Genomic DNA, 15,992 nt, shown 5'->3' with positions numbered 1-15,992 from the left:
CTCATTATGCTTAATGCTGACTGTACAAGTCCACAACTTAGGATTTAGTAGTAAAACCAAAACATGAATCCTATAAAGAAACAAGTTCCAGTTTGTCTCAAGGAACAGCTGGTGAGGTGCAGGAAGTGCATCCTTACTTCTTAGAATTTTGTGTGCCTGAATGCTAAGCCTTTGGCAGAAATTAAAAGTATCTGTTCCCTCATGCAAACAGCCCATTAGAAAGGTGGAAAATAGATTTCTTTTAGAGGTCTGTACAGAAACCTGGGTGTGTTGTGCTTGTTGGCCAGCTGAGAAGGGCCAAGGGGAAAAGACAGATGTTGCAGACTCTGGGGTATTTGGAAACAAACCCTCCTTTGTGAATTGTTTGGGAGTTAGGGTCTGTTTGGATCTTGGGAGCTTTTAATTTCCATATCTTAGAAAGCCTCAGATCTGGCTAGATAGTAAGAGTCTATGTGGAAGCAGATGCTTTTTCAGTGCAGCTTGGACCTCTGATATCAGCCTAGAGGTCTGTGTGGAGAAAAGTTACGGACACATCACTGGGTGACCCTTTGGTCTGTGTACTGCCCTGGTGGGCAGAAGTAGCACAGTGATAATGACAATGTATTTATGAAGGTGATGGTTGAATATTAAAATAACCTTGACCTTTCTTCCCTTGCCACTCTCCTTGTCTGGGTTTCAGGAGCTGCCTGCAAACAGTGTGCTGCTGATTTACCTGTCTGCCACGGGCGTGTTCCCATCAGGTCGTTCGGATAGTGAAGGTACAATAAAGGAATGCTCCCTGTCATGAACAGGGCTTGAATTCTCTTTATGTTCCAGGACAAGTGACCGAGAAAGATGTCACAAAGCTCCTTTCAAAGACAAGTCAATTTGATTCTCCTGTCTGCTTAGTAAGATAGCCTTTTTTTTTTCCACAAACAATAATTAATTCTTTGTGTTTTAATTAATGTGCATTAACCTGAGAACTTTTCAAAGGACACATCCAGTTTTTGATGCATCTGAAGTATTAAAAGCTTCCCTAATTTTGAAGACCACATGGCTCAGTTGATGCATCAGTGCAAAGTTCATAAAATGGCTCAGTGGCACTTTGTGATTCTTTCCATCCCCAGCACCAGGAGATGGGGGGTGAAAGGGCTGAAGCGGCTGCAGGGACTGGTCTATTTGCACGCTCGTTAACCTGACAATTCAAGCCCTTCTCATGATTTCGACAGTTCCCCTCACCTCATCCTCCTGTTCTTTGCAATCTAGCAGAATATTTGGATGCAGCTGCAATGTAAAAGCTGAAAACTGGTTAGCTAAAGTAAACACAGTCCAAAGATCTGTTTATGTAATTCAAGAAAAAAATCCAAATACCTTTTTAACATCCTAAATATTGTACAAACCTCATCTGTTTGAGACTTGCATTCCTTTATAAGATGCATGCCTTGTCCTCCCTGGTGCATGATTTATAGAGCTCTCAAAATGCTAAAAGAAAAAAAATCCCTGTCAGCTTTGGGTTGTGGCAGTGATTTTTTTAAATGCTTTTAACATTTTACTTCTTGCTGCAACTTGGTGGTAGGTTCTAACTGAAGCTTGTTCTCCAAGGCCTGTGGTATGTCCACCTCACTGCATGTGTTGTTTCAGCTTAAGACCTTGTGGTAGAAGCATCCAGGCTCAGTCACCTGAGGAGCTGCACAGTCAGAGTGCAGCTTTCCTTCAGTGCATCCCATCACAACTGCAATCTTTTAATAAGGTGGTGTGGTCTGCCCAGAGTTCTGCCTTATTAAAAGGGAGAGCAGCTGCAAGTTGCACTGTCCATTGCCTGCAAGCAGCTTGTGTTTGGCAGACCACGTGAGATGTTTGTAACTGTGCTAAATTAATGTCTGTTCTGTTCCTGATTTTGTATCCCCAAAGCTTCCCTTAAAATGGAAAGGTGCCTTGTATCCAAACCTGAAAAAATTGCATTTGGTGGCCAAATAGGGGTCAACCAGCTCTGCAAATGTATAACAGAATGAGGAAACCCTAATACTTTATTTTACTAATGTTAGTGACATTTCATATCCATACCAATGGCAGAAATATATCTTGATATCTTGTAGGATGTGATATTTTTTGTAGCCATTGCTTTCATCTTTGCTCTCCATCAGACAGTCAGGGGGTAGCTCAGTTGTGCAAACTTAGCAGAATACTTCTTTAGCTTACCACAGGAACACATGTTCAGGGTGTGTGCATGTGCAAATTGTGAATTCTGACTTTGAAATCTTAAAACACAAACCTTTGCTGCAGATTTGAAATCTGGTTAAGTCTGTTTTGTCCTTTTGTCATTCTCTGAGCTCTCTCTTCTTCCCTTTGCAGTGTTATAACTGCAGGTGATAATAATATATCCATTATTTTTTATTAATTTAGCTTTATTTTTTTATCAAATTCTGAATCTGGAATATGCAAACTCATACAGTAATTTTACAGAGGTATTGATTTCCCTGTTTCAAGTGTGTAATGGGTTTTAATCTTTTTGCTCTATAGTTTAACAAAAGCCAATATCTGGATCTTTTGTATTATGTTTGTGGATAAATAATGAATAATTAAATTAGAAGTTATGAAGTTGCATTGCTTGCTTCTATTTGATAGATGCTGAAATTGCTAAGAGAGTATAAATGGAATATGTAGTTAGTGAAGGCTCCACATTCCCCTCTCCCCTCCTTACAACTGCAGTAGTTCAGATTCCTTCAGTTTTCTGAGATTTGTTGTTGCTTTCTCCCTTCCATATAATTGTTAAATCTCTCAGGGGTGAGTTGCCCCTGCTGATTTGAGCTTCCTTTTTCCCCTGTGTAGGTCCATATGACTTTGGGGGTGTTCTGACAAACAGTAACCGGGACATTATCAATGGGGACGCGATCCACAAGCGAAACCAGTCGTACAAGGAGATGCACTGGTAAGTGGCACAGTGGGACACCTGGGAGTTCAGAAAAATTTGTCTTCAATAGAGAAAAAGGCATCAAAGCCTCTGGAATTCAAACTCCTCAGTGCAGGACATCATAGTGGAGATTGGCTTGAGGTCGAACACTTAGAAATGAATGTTTAAATGATGATTTAAACACTTCAAAAGTATTGCTGTGACTTAATGTAAGTTCTTAATTACTGGCAAACTTCAGATTAATGATGGATGGTTTCTCAAGAAGATAAACATCTCTTGAACTAGTAACAAGTCCCATAGCCCATATTATAGAGAATACCAAGTGAGTTGTGCAGTTACTCCCTGAGGATGAATCCGAGGCCTGGGGCATGGGGAATCTGCTTGGTTTTTATCTGGATGTGGGCAGCTGTGTGGCTGAGCAATTCTAGTGCTCTGTGAGGCGTCCCTTTCTCTTTCCAGCCTCCACCCTGGAGATCTCTACCCTTTCACCAGAAAGCCTCTGTTCATCATCGTGGACTCTTCCAACAGCGTCGCCTATAAGGTAAGACCCTTGGAGGCAGCTCCTCATGTGGTAGGATACAGTGCCAACCCCTAGTTAGCTTACACTTTTAACAGGCTATTTTTTTAAACAGTTTGTATTCAGTCTTTCTTTTCTTTTGAGGTTGTGCATGCTAGTCAGGATCTGACCCTATGAATAGGAACAAGAAGGAGAAGCACATGAACAGCCGCTCATTGGAAAGTAATAAATCCTCCTGGAGGGAAAAAAGGTTCAAGATTTCCAAGGTCTCTGGTGGGAGGTTTATTTTTGTTTTATACCAAAGACAAATCTCGGTGTGTGTGCATGGGGGAGGGAGATAACTAATGTGCTTTTCTTTTTTCCAGTCATCCAACACTCAGTTGCTTTTAAGCAACAGAAAGGAGTCAAAGCATTGAGCCTGATCTTATAAAACACAGGGTGTCTGTGTCTGAACCAAGGAAGTAACAAGACTCAAATTAGCATCCAGTGTTACTGTAGAGTGGTATTTGCTTGGACACTGAGCCTCCTTCCTAGGGTGCTCTGGACTTACAGTAGAATTGCTCCATGCTAAATCACCTCCGGGAATCTGCAATTCGGGTAATACAGAAGCAGGCATTGCACTCGTAGTGGCCAGTTGAATCTGCAGAGCATTACACATTTATTTCATTCATGAATGGGGTAATAAGAATGTGCTATATCTGGGGAAAGTGCCACTTCTTCTGTCTTCCTTTTTATAGCTCCATTATGTGCAGTGAGGAAAGGGAACACCCACAGCTGTGTTTCGGAGGAGGAACAGGGACGTCTAGTGGCCAGAGGAACTTGTGCCCTGTTCGGTGTCCACAGTCTGTGCTGTTTGTTTGAAAGGCATTTGTTGGCCAAGGAGAGGTACTAAATAAGTGGTCAGTGTGATTTGGGATAGTTCTGTACTGAGCCAGGGAGCTCCTGCCTGACACTCAAATCTGGCCTCTCCATTGGGTCTTTGCTTTGTTGGACTGTAATGTATCTCAGAGGGCTTTTTAAACATCACTGCATTTAAGTTCACCACACTAGGTTTCAAAGCAAATCTGCTTTTTTTTAAATTCCCTTCTCCATTTAAAGGGAGGGAAACACAATTGGAATGATTTACTTGTCTTTCTGAGAAAATGAGCGTTTGGTAGGGATTTATTTTCCTTTGCTCTTTCCTGACATTCATTCCAAGTATAACATCAGGAGGGTTGGTTTTGTTTCAGGGGAAGAAGTGTGGCTCAGGTTTGGTTTTTTGGTTTGGTTTTTTTACCCCCTTCCTCTCTAATAGAATTGCTGAAAAATGTCAAGTGGATCAACTCTGTAAGAGAGTAAGGGATTCCTGTTCATCCTTAATTCAGATACAGACCGGGGTTCTGTGGACATCTTCAAGCTGTTTGGGGTGATGGATTTCCACACATAGATTTGCAGCTCTTGTGAGAATAACTGTCAAGTGTTTACAGTAGAATTTTCTCTTTGTATTACATTTAAATTTGAGAATTAATTTTTCTTTTGATTTTGTGGGCACACAGTAAGCAAAGCTGTAACCTCCACTGAGGTTCTTTTTCTTGTCCTGCAGTAGTGCAAAACCCACCAGTGCTCAGTCTGTTCAGCACACAAAGCAGCTGGGGGAGAGCAGTCCAGCTCTGCCTGTGTGGAAGGAGCAGAGAAATGGGACTTTTGGAAGTACTTCAGGACAGGATTATGGAAGTGGCTGCTAGGAGCTCTGACCCAGATCAGAACCGTGTGGGCACAACTGTGAGGAATCTAAGAAGAAATACGTTCAGCATTTCAGAAATGACATTCCACTTCCTCATCTCTTGCCCCTGAACGTAGGCAGGCAGGTGTGTGGGGACAGGTTTAGGTGTCTTGTTCTGTTTTCCACTGAAGGGACATGGCAGAGCTCTCAGTGTCAGTGTTTCCTAGCCCTGGCACACTCCTCCTGTCACTGTGCTGTGCCTGCTGGGGTCCTTGTCCCCACAGTGCCCTGACAGGGCTGGCGTGTGACTGTCCCTGGGTGGGCTGGGAGGGGCTCTGTAGGCTCGAGTGCTGGCACGAACAAAGAGGGTCTGTGCAACTGTGTGAGAAGCTGAAATCAGTACTGCCTTTTTTCCACATGGCTGCCCTGATCTTTCCTGATAGGACAGGAGCTATCCTGACATTTAAATGTCACTGCTGGCAGTACCAGCAGGAACAGCAACTGCTCACACATCTTCTTCTGCAGCCCGTTCCTGCTCTCCTGCACGCATCCCTGTCCTCCCCCCCTCTCTGCAGGGCTGAAATGGTGATGACTGAAAGTCAGTCCTGCCAGGAAGTGACTTGCCAGTTTGTCAAATCAGCGGCACTTGAACAGCTTCCTCCCTGTATATTTAGCTGAAAGTGGAAGATAACTGCAAATCGAGCATGTCTACTGAAAGCCGTGAATTTTTTTTAACACTTCCATTTAAATATAGATGGCTGTGTGTTCTTGAAGGTTACCACTGCATATGTGGATGAAATAATATTTTTAGATCAATATCATCCTGTAGCTGTGGTTTTCTAGGATCACGCATCATGGTCAGATGCAAAGTCTTAAAATCAAACCAAACCAAACCCAAACCTACAGCCAGTGAGAATGCAAGGCCTTTGTCAGTGATGTGGTACAAATACTCAGCTTAGCAAAGCCTACATGTGAAGTGACTTCTTTTGGGGAGTTCTTTTTTCAAAAGAGATGTACATGCATTGTCAAAAGCAGCAGTGCTTCTGTGGGAAACTTGAGTGCTGAAGTAAAAAAACAGAGTCAGTTTTGAAACAAAGTATGGATTGCCCTTATTGGAGTCATCCATGCACTGAAAGGTAGGGCATTCCTTATCCAGAGCTGCTGTCAACACCTGGACTGCAGGGCAGGTTTTCCTGGTGCACCTTTGGCCCTCTGCTCCCAGCCATGGCTGTAAATGCTCCGGTTCCTTTGTTCCATGTATCCCACAGCTCTTTCCTGGGGAAATCAGGAGCGGGGTGGTGGTGAGTGAATCCTGGTGTTCACCTGGGCTCTGGTAGGCAGTAGTGTCTGGGCAGGAGCTGTGGCCTGGCAGGCAGTGTCTCCTGGCTGTGTGGGTGTAGTGGGTGGCAGGAGCTCCTACCTTCCACAGGGCACGTCTGGGTCAGGCCGTGGAGTTTCCCCCCTGTGCAGGACTCACTGGCTGGGTTGGCTTCACCTGCTGGGACAGAGTCCAGAGTGCTCCCAGATACTGCAGGGAGTGATACCTTGCCTGAGATACCCAAGTGACCTGGGTTTGCTGTTGGCGCTGTTCAGCTGCAGTGTTGCTGCTCCTGGTGGCAGCTCTGCTTTGGTCTGTAACTGAGTGATACAAGATGGAATTAAACATCAATCTGCTCGTGAAAACTGAGCATACATGTTACTGGAGAAGGTGAAACCTGCCAGTGTGTGTCCAGTAGAAACCAGCAGGTCTGGGGTGACTCCTGGAGTTGGAAATGTTTCTTTGTAGTTCAGTTTCACCAATTCCTGGGCTGGCCTGGAGTTACTGTCTACAAGAGAAGAGTCTTTGTTTCTTCATTAGAGACCAAACCTTGGTATCCAGCATTATCAATCTTCTTTGGGCTCCTAATGAACTCAGAAGGTTTTTAGGACTAGTCAGCACTCTGCCAAAGATGGGACATGTTTTATTTTGATTAGACTAGATTACTGTCTTTAGTATTTAGCAGATTAGATTAAATTAATTCTGTAAAACTAATTTAACTGAAATATACTGCCTGGAAGGGAAAGTTCCATTTGAATTACACAGAGGCCAGAAGGAATTAAAAAACTAGCTTTTTGAGGATTCTACACAAGCAAATACTTGTGGTATTGTATGTCTTACAGTCATAACCTGACAGTTTTAAGACTGTACTCTGCAGACGTATGTGTGGCACTCGTGTGCTCTGGATGCAATGGTTTGAGTCTGTGCTCTGAGAGGGTGCAGACACAATCACATCTTTTATGGCTTTGCAAGCCTGCATGGTTAAGGGAGCTGTTCTGGTGACAGCTAATGAGGTTATGTAAATGATTTTTGGCATTTTTTCCCTTTGTGATAATGATTTACCACCAGACAGATATGCAGTAGGACTGTTATCAGGTAAATGTTGCTGAAACTGGACAATGGTGGTGCTTGAGGTTCTGGAGAAATCCTTGTGCAATGGGACTTAGGCAATATTTAAGGTGCTGGTGCAGGGGGCATGAAATGAGTATTGTAAAATGAGGTTCAGTACAGCAGATATCAAGGTTATGACATACTTGTTTTAAAGGAAGCTTCTTTTAAAACTCTTCTCCTCTGGGCTTTCCTGTTTCATTAGATTTAGAAAGAAAAGGGGAAAGAAATGACTTTGACTGGACAGTTCAGTTGGTATTGAGGGAAGATGCAAGAGCTGTTTTGACCTGAAAGCCAATGGCTTTCACTGCAGAACATGATTTTTTTTCAAGTAACGTATTAGTACTGAATATTTCCATGAAATCAGTATCTGCCATCAGTACCAGTGAAATGAGAGAATTGTAATTCCTTTAAAATGTAGTGGGTTATATTCCTTCTATGTGTGATCTCATTGACCTTGTCAGGCTCACTGCCAATGCTGAGCTGTGCAAGGGGCATTAGTGTCTCTGTCATTAATAGGATTTGTACCCTGCTGAATATTCAAGGCAAGCAAAGTGACCATCAATACTTCAAAACTCTTATCTGTTACAGAATTTCACAAACTTATTTGGACAGCCATTGGTGTGCTTGCTTTCTCCAACAGCATATCCAAAAGCATTACAAGGTATGTGCAGTATTGCATTTCCCAAGAAGTTGCAGTTGCATCATGTGTCTATCCCAAACAAATAGAACTTGGATTCCTCAGGAAAAGACACCTTTTCACTACTATGTAACCTGTAAATCAGATTGATAGTCGCTGCAGTAATATGATAAAGTTTATTTACTGTTTATGGTAAATAATTTATTCTAACACTGATGGTATTTCTACAATAAGCTCCAACAAGTGGTAGGAGCAAAGCCTCTCCTACACAGAGACCGAGTAAATTGCCATCCCAGTGCAGGATGATGGTTTTAGCACTTTGGGCAGCTTTGTTAGTCCCAGAAAGAGAGCAGAGACAGTTAAGGTGTCTTGGTGTTAATGCACGTCCCCAGCAAGGCTTTATTGCCAGTCCCTGATCAGATCTGCAGGAGAGAAGGTGTAACTAACCCAGAGGAGTAGCTCCTCTGTTACAGAATTTAGCGGGTGAGTGACTTCATTCTGTGGCAGGGACAGCGTTTCTGTTTCATGTGCCAAATGTATCTCTTTGTCTATTGATTTATTTTTCCTTTTAGATCAGTCTCAGCGGGGTAGCCTCTTCACACTCTTTCTGAACAATCCTTTAATGGCATTCCTGTTTGTCTCTGGATTATCAAGCATGCGCAGAGGATTGTGGGAGAAGTGTCAGGATTACCTTAGGAAAATCAACCGGGATATTGCCCAGCTGCTGACCCACTCCCGGTCCATAGGTATGGCCTCAGCATGCACAGCTGAACCTTTTGTAAGGCTTTGGTTTTTAAGCCTTTCTAAACTGAGCTTTCCTTGCCTTCTCTACAGACCAGTCCTTTCTTCAGTTTTTTGGGGATGAATTTCTTCGCCTGCTTCTCACAAGATTTATCTTCTGTTCAGCTACAATGAGGATGCACAAAATCTTCCGGGTATGGAGGGATATCTGTGCCTTTGTGGGAAGGACAGTCCAGTGCATGTAAAACTGCGCTGGCTCAGGGTGGAGGGGGCTGAGGGCTGAGCACATCCCTGTGGCTTCAGAAAGATGACTGATGCTCACATGCTAATTCCTACAGCTTGCACTGAGGCTGTGCCTTTGTGTCTCTCCAAAGGCACAAAGCCTTTGACTTGCTGGAGCCTTGGTCCTGCACAGAAGTTGCAGCAGACACACTCCAGTTCATTTATGTCACTCTGAACAGCTGTGTCTGCTAGAAAAATACATCTTAATAGGTCGAGATTATTATTTCTACACAACTAAAAAGGTGTAGAACAAGAATATAAGACGAAGTGGGGAGGAGTGGGATGTTACTGCTGAATGTGTTCTAATGTGAATGGGTTTTGAAAGGTGTTTGAAGTGTAAATGAATAAGCTCAACAGGAAGATGCATTTTTCCTCCTGGTTGGTTAAAGCTGTGCCAACAGTGAAGTCTGCTTCTGGATCTGCACCATTTTATGTATGTGACTGTTGGCATATAAACTGCCTGCTCCATTTTAAACACTGCAGGAAGAAATGGGAGTTGAGCACAGAAAGGGGCAGTATTCACTTGTGGAACTGCAGACATCCAGCAGCTCTCTCAGCCTAAGTCAGCTACCTGGGCCACTCTGATATTGGGGAAAAGAAATGTGTCTGTGTTAGTGTAGAGAGATTTGCCCCCAGTGTCTTAGATACTTGTTTTAGGATGAGATAAATCTCCCACTGGAGATGCTTACATGTGTGTAATTTCAAGAAATGAACTCCAGCCTGATAGGTAAGCACATATGAAGTCTCTTTGTCTTTTTTTTAGTCTTTTTTTTCTCTTTTTTTTTTTTTTTTTTTTGCAAAGCTTCTGTGAACATACCAATAACCATCTCAGATTGTTGTGGGTATTTGTATTGCCACTATAATGGAAACAGAAAACTGAAAATTCTAGAACATTTTCTCTCTCTACCATACTGAACAGATAGTGTGAAATTGGCCTTTTGCAATCTTCTTTGTAAAGGCTGTGAAAGAAACAAGTGTCTGATTCTCTCTGTTTTCACTGTTATCTAGCAGGAGACTCGAAATTATCCCGAATCTTACCCTCAGCTGCCAAGAGATGAAACGGTGGAGAACCCTCACCTCCAAAAGCACATTTTGGAGCTGGCTTCCATACTGGATGTTAGGAATGTTTTCCTGGAAAACACCCTCGATGACTATTAAAAGAAACTGTCTTATTGCAAAGGGGTTTCCCTGGCCACAGATTTTGAATGGTGCAGTTTTATAATGTGAAAATCATAAAAGGAAGTACTTGATTTTATTTTTAAATTTAGGACCATTATTTTAAAAAGTAATAATAAACAGCTGTTAGTTGAGCTGTTCCATTCTGTATGGGGTCAATTTTATAAGCAGAAGTTTTCATGTCTTTTAAATGTTAAACTAAAGAATCACTAGAGGTTTATTTCTGGTCTTGTGGCTGTCAACCACATTTCCAACAGCTGATCCTAAGCATAGAAGTATTATTGGTTACCTTTAGCCCACATTTGTGGAAATCCTTTATTTTTATACAATTTTAAGAAATTGGAAAGAAAAAAATCAACAGAAAAACCAATATTTTATCCCCAAAGAGTTTGGATTTGAAATGGTAAAGATGGAACCACACAGTGCAAACCAACAATAGCAATAACAGAGTCCTTCATAACAAATATATTTTTTCAGTCTTAGGCAAGTGAGGAGACAAAACTGTGGACAATTAAGTTGCATTTGGAGCAGTGGCTTTCAAGTGAAGTTGTAAAGATACTTAATGCTCCCTGTAAATTGGACACAGCAGTTTTCCATATGAACTGTGTCCTGCTGGCCAAGGACCTGGTTGGGCAGGTGGTCAAGTTACAGATGCCCAAGGCTGGCCCCCACCTCTTACTGTCCTGTGGGTCATCTTGCCATTTGTGTTGCTGCCACAGGAGGACAGGGAATTCTTCATTTTGAGATACTATGTAGAAATTCTGACATTTCCAGGAGGTGTTACCCCTCCTTTCCCTGCGTGGGTGGAATGTGTGGCTCCCACAGTGTGAGCACTCCCTGAAAGGAGCTGAAAGGACGTCCTGTACAGTGCTGAGTACAAGCCCTTCCCATCACTTGTGTATCCAACCCTGCTGTGCTGGATCCCCGTGCCCCAGGAGAGGTGCTGATGTTCCCCTTGCAGGTTAAACCAAGTGGGAGCTGCCATAACCCCGTGGATGTTTTGCATGTCCCCCACTGCAGCTCAGTCCTGCCCTGGAACCAGGAGAACCGAGGGGCTGTAACTGTGGCAGCACCGTGGGCTCCCCAGCCCGTACCCTCGGTGTGGGGGTGTGGAGGAGGACAGTGGCCCCTGGGGAGGTGCTGGCTGGGGAAGGCTGTTCTGGCTGCTGGGAACAGTGCTGGCTGGCTCATTTGGGACTGTACTGCTGCCCTGCAGGTAGAGGAGCTCTGGCAGCTCCTGGCAGGGCAGGTGTGAGCAAGAAGGAAATGGAGATACTTTAAGCTATTAAATAAAAAAGTTTATTGTCACTGTTCCATGGTCTGCTAGAAAAGAAGTGGAAGGACAAGTCTGATCAGTGCTTTTTGTTGAAGCCCAGCCATGCCTCTGTGTTTAGGTAAAAACAAAGCAGAACTTGCTGACTGCCATGGTATCCTGGCAGGCCTTTGTGCAGTGCCATCACCCAAGGTGTGGTCTAGTCAGCCACAACAGCACTGGTGGATCCATTCAGCTGAGGGCACAGGATGGAACAGCAGGAATGGCTGGAGTGTAGCTGGGGAGTTTGCATGAAGGTTCTCTGTAGCTGGGCTGAAGCTTGCACCATCTATTCTTTATTTCCCAAGTGTACAAAATCCTGTGAATGCTCGTGTTTGTCCTAAGCAGTCTTGAAGCTGGTACCTTGAGCCCCCCCAACTTGGTGCTGCCCTTTGGACTCTGGCAGGACTTCATTTCCTGGGCTGTGGAGTTTGTTTTAACGAGTGTGTGTTTGTGTGTGTGCATGTGTGTTCTCGGCGTTTGTGTGTGTATGTACAGTACACATACATCTACTGGCTGGTGTAAATTGTAAATATGTATATATGTATAGGTACTTGTATATGTATTAAAAAGAATGAACCACTACAATGTCTATATACAAAATTTATATATACACACATACGCCATTTTGGGTGGATTCCACAAGGTGCTGCAGATCATTTTTGGTTGTAGTAAAGGTTATGGCTCTTTGCCATTGTGATTTGCTGTTTCCAGGGACTTACCCTTGGACCTTGAGGTAATTCATGACTGATTTGAGGTACAAGAGCCCTTAGTTAGCCACGGGAATGGGTACTCCTGTATGTATTAGTGGTAAGATTCATGTATTAACTGTGAAGCTGATCTCTGCCTTCCTGCCTGGTAGGAGGTCCCCAGTTACTAAAACATGGGATTGTATGTGGAAGCTGAAGGTACAGGAAGCCTTTAATGCAGCAGGGAGTGAGAGGTGGGTTATCTGTTGCCCTGCCTGCTGTTCCTCCCCCAGCAGTGTTCAGCTTGCATGGAAAAAGGGAACTGAGTTTTCCCCAGCTCACTGCCTTCCAACCAAATGCTTTTGCTTTGCTTTAGCTTTTGCTTTTATGAAGCTGTTCTCATTTTGGTTCCATCTATGTGGAAAACAGTATGCTGTTTCCAAGCATAGGAATGATGATGATGATTCCAGTCGTGTGGGCTGGTGAACCTCTGGGACGTTGCTTGTGAACTGACTGGGAAAGCCCTGGGTTCCCACCTTCATTTTAGCCAGGCTGAAGTGGGGAGTCCTTGCTTGTGACCTGAGAGGCTTCTACTCCAGTTTGCAGCCCTTCAAGGAGGTTCTGTTTGCTTGTTGCCAAGGTAGATCTCATCAGAGGAAAATGCACTTTTTTAAAAAAACTGAACTTTTAAAAAGCCCTGAAGAAGGTGGAATGTAGGAGGAGAATGTAGTCCTTGAAAATTAGTTCAGAAGTTGTACTTATCAGCAAAGACTTTCCAAGTCAAAAATTCATTCTCGAGGTTCCTCATTCTCCTCTTACCTGCTGATCTTTGTTAGAAGGTCAGTGCTGGCAGGGACATTCAAAGATAGAGGTTTCACTCCTGTTGTGTTGGGAGGAGTACGGAATTGTACTGTGTAAGCAAAGGGCTCTTACCCTCTGCCTGCTCTAGCTGTAGCTAGGATGAGTGTCTGGTCTTGGATTTTGAGCCAGCCCCCTCCCTTCCCGCCCAAAGCAACTGCAACCAAGATGAAAATGTTGATATTTTCCCCTCCAAGTAAAAGCTTGTCTTGTTTGAACTAAGTCATTCTAAACTCGTGCTACTGTGTGCTCTGTGCTATGGTCGTAGGTACCTCGGTGTATGCTTGTGTGTACTGAAGAAAATCTGGTTTCTGTATCTCGCAGTCCTCAGTGTGGAAGCGAAGCAAAGACTGAACCATTTTTAAGTGAGAAGAGAACAAATCCTTTTCTTCTCAGGCCTGCTGCCTTCCCTCTTGTCTCGCTCTCCCTTTCTCCATGTATCTTTATTGCTCATATTAACGGAGAAGACTTGCCAGCACCAGGCAATGCCAAATTAAAGGGGTAAATTCTGCATGTAATACATTGAGAGGAGAAGGTGAACTGGACCAACTGTGTCCTTATGGGACTGCTCCTGCCTGGCTCCCTACTCCCTGCATGTGGTGTGCTCAGATGAATCCTGCTCCCACAGTAGGCACCTGCTCAAATTGTTTGTGCTCCTGCTCAAATTGGCTTTGAACATCCTGCAAAGTTACTGCTGTTGCCTTTTTTCGCCCTTTGACTTCTCAAAATAACAGTGACAGGGGAATGCAGGGTTATGAGTCTTTAATGCTCTGGTTTTTATTTGCTGTTGGGATGTGATGTGTCATTTTGCTTCGTGCACAAGCTAAATGGAGCACTAACTTCCATGAGCTGTGCAAACGGGACTTGCTCCCTGGAGTGCTTTCTTGAGAAGTTCCAGGACATTTCTTTGAGTAGTTTGTCAAAATAATGTCTGTCAAGTCACGACTGACTAAACCTCTCAAGACTGTTCCCCAGGGAGATGTGCAGAGATGTCTTTTAAGGATCACAGGAAATAGACGGGGGCAACAGGAAATTAGGTTCCAAATAATCATCTTCAAAGGCTACAACTTGAGTAGCTCTGGTCAGGCTTCTCCCCTAAGGATGGGGTGGAAGTGCTGCTCCAAGATCCATCCCTGGCATGAGCTGGGAAGCATCTCCCCTGCCCCGCCACCTCCTGTGTACTGTAACCGTGCTGTGCTGCAAGTCTGCTCCTTCCAGGAAGCTAAAAATCTTGGCATCTGTCTGAACAACTGTTTTGTCTTGAGGCTTCTTTTGTAAAAGCTTTCTCTGTGTTCAGTTCCTCAGTCAGTGTCCGAGTGCAGCTCAGTGGGGCAGCAGCAGCTGAGCCTCGCTCACCCAGTGGTGCCGGGGCTGCTCCTGGGGCTGAGGGAGCTCTGTAGACAGGAACAGTTGTGTGAACAAGGGAAAAATCTAGTCTAGAGAGCTGAAAGCTGCTCTGTGCACCTCGGTAAGGTCAGGCTCTCCAGAGCAGATTATATACTCCCGAGAGGGCTCTCTTACATTGGTAATATCTGACTTTTAAAGCAATACTGTTCTGTGACCAGATGTATTGCAAGTCCTTTGAGGATCTGGGTGTCCACTAGTGAAGCAGGGGAGGAACATATCAGACATGTAACTGCTTTAGATTTAGGAATGCCAGTCAGCCGTGTTTTGTTTTCCCCTCTAAACCATTACTTTGCCAAGACAGAGGAGATCTAATTCGAGGCCTGTGAATCTGACTGACCTTTTTGGGGATTAAGGACTGTCTCTGAATTCTGCCCAGATGCACCCATAGATGTTTTATTCCCATTGGGAGCAGACCCCAGCACAGCTCCCTGGCCTGCAGGAGCCCCAGAGCAGAGCAGACCTCACCAGCCCTGTACCAGCAGCTGTTCCTTCCAGAATAAACCCTGCTGGGAGGATCTGCCCCATTGACTTCGCAGGTCGCTTTCAGCACGTGTTTATCATCGTTTCTCCGTTTAAGGGGTTTGTAGGGAGCAGGATTCCGCCTCATGCAGGCTGAAAAGCACAAGTTGCTTCTGCCCTGGGCAAGACCCGGTGAGAAGGACGAGGGGAGCACAGGTGGGAGTGTCTGGGAGCGTTCTGGGAATGCAGAGGGACCGTGCCTCGGGCAGCACAGCTGCAGAGGTACAGTGTTTTGCCTCTCTGAGAATCAGATTATTTATTACCAAAAGTAATTTTATAGTGAATTGGTTTAAAGTTATTTTACAGCTGTGTGCCTGTATATCGTATTTTGGTAAAAACAGATATTTTCCTTGAAATATATAGAGATATATAAATAAACTTTTTTTGGAGCAAATGGACTTTTTTGCAAGGGATGTGTAATCGCCAAAGCAGCGTGATGCCAGAAGCGACTCTGCCGTTGTTCTGGGTGTCTGTGGAGGGAAGCAGCGTGTTTGTGTTACCGCCGGACCCTGCGGGAGGAGGAAGAGCCGCACCTGGGACCTGCCGTTTCTCGCTGTCCGAGCCGACGCCCCCGGTCCGGGCGGGTCACAGACCGAGCGCCGCCCCGCGTCCTCGCCGCCGCCTCTCCGCCTTTCCAGAGACTTTGGAGCAGATTCCCGTTCGCTTTTGTCCCCGCCGCGCCGGGGCCGCTCCCGCCCGGCGCTCGCGGTTGTGCCGTGTCCGAGCCGTTCGCTGTCCCTGTGCCGGGGCTCGGCGGCCCCTCCCCGCCCCTGTCCCGGCCCCGCCGAAGGACTGTGCTGTCAATAAACTGTGGAAAACGCTCGTACCGAGCCG

The 15,992-nt window shown here is 44.7% G+C and overlaps 1 protein-coding gene across 6 annotated transcripts in view; it reads left to right on the top strand.

Moving 5' to 3' along the window:
- The window catches only part of SCAI (suppressor of cancer cell invasion), an 82,222-nt gene extending 66,238 nt beyond the window's left edge, over nucleotides 1–15,984 (top strand). For all 6 annotated transcript variants that reach the window (XM_064676525.1, XM_064676527.1, XM_064676523.1 and 3 more), the window contains 7 exons: nucleotides 680–758; nucleotides 2,809–2,908; nucleotides 3,350–3,431; nucleotides 8,126–8,198; nucleotides 8,747–8,920; nucleotides 9,009–9,109; nucleotides 10,206–15,984. In XM_064676525.1, coding sequence (XP_064532595.1) covers nucleotides 680–758; nucleotides 2,809–2,908; nucleotides 3,350–3,431; nucleotides 8,126–8,198; nucleotides 8,747–8,920; nucleotides 9,009–9,109; nucleotides 10,206–10,355 — 759 coding nt within the window. In that variant the 3' untranslated portion in view covers nucleotides 10,356–15,984. The remainder of the gene's footprint in view (nucleotides 1–679; nucleotides 759–2,808; nucleotides 2,909–3,349; nucleotides 3,432–8,125; nucleotides 8,199–8,746; nucleotides 8,921–9,008; nucleotides 9,110–10,205) is intronic.
- Nucleotides 15,985–15,992: the final 8 nt, after the last annotated feature.

Source organism: Pseudopipra pipra, chromosome 20 (assembly GCF_036250125.1).
Source record: "Pseudopipra pipra isolate bDixPip1 chromosome 20, bDixPip1.hap1, whole genome shotgun sequence".
NCBI lineage: Eukaryota > Metazoa > Chordata > Aves > Passeriformes > Pipridae > Pseudopipra > Pseudopipra pipra.
The sequence above is the reverse complement of the archived record's forward strand: the minus strand, read 5'-3'. Positions and strand labels throughout refer to the sequence as shown.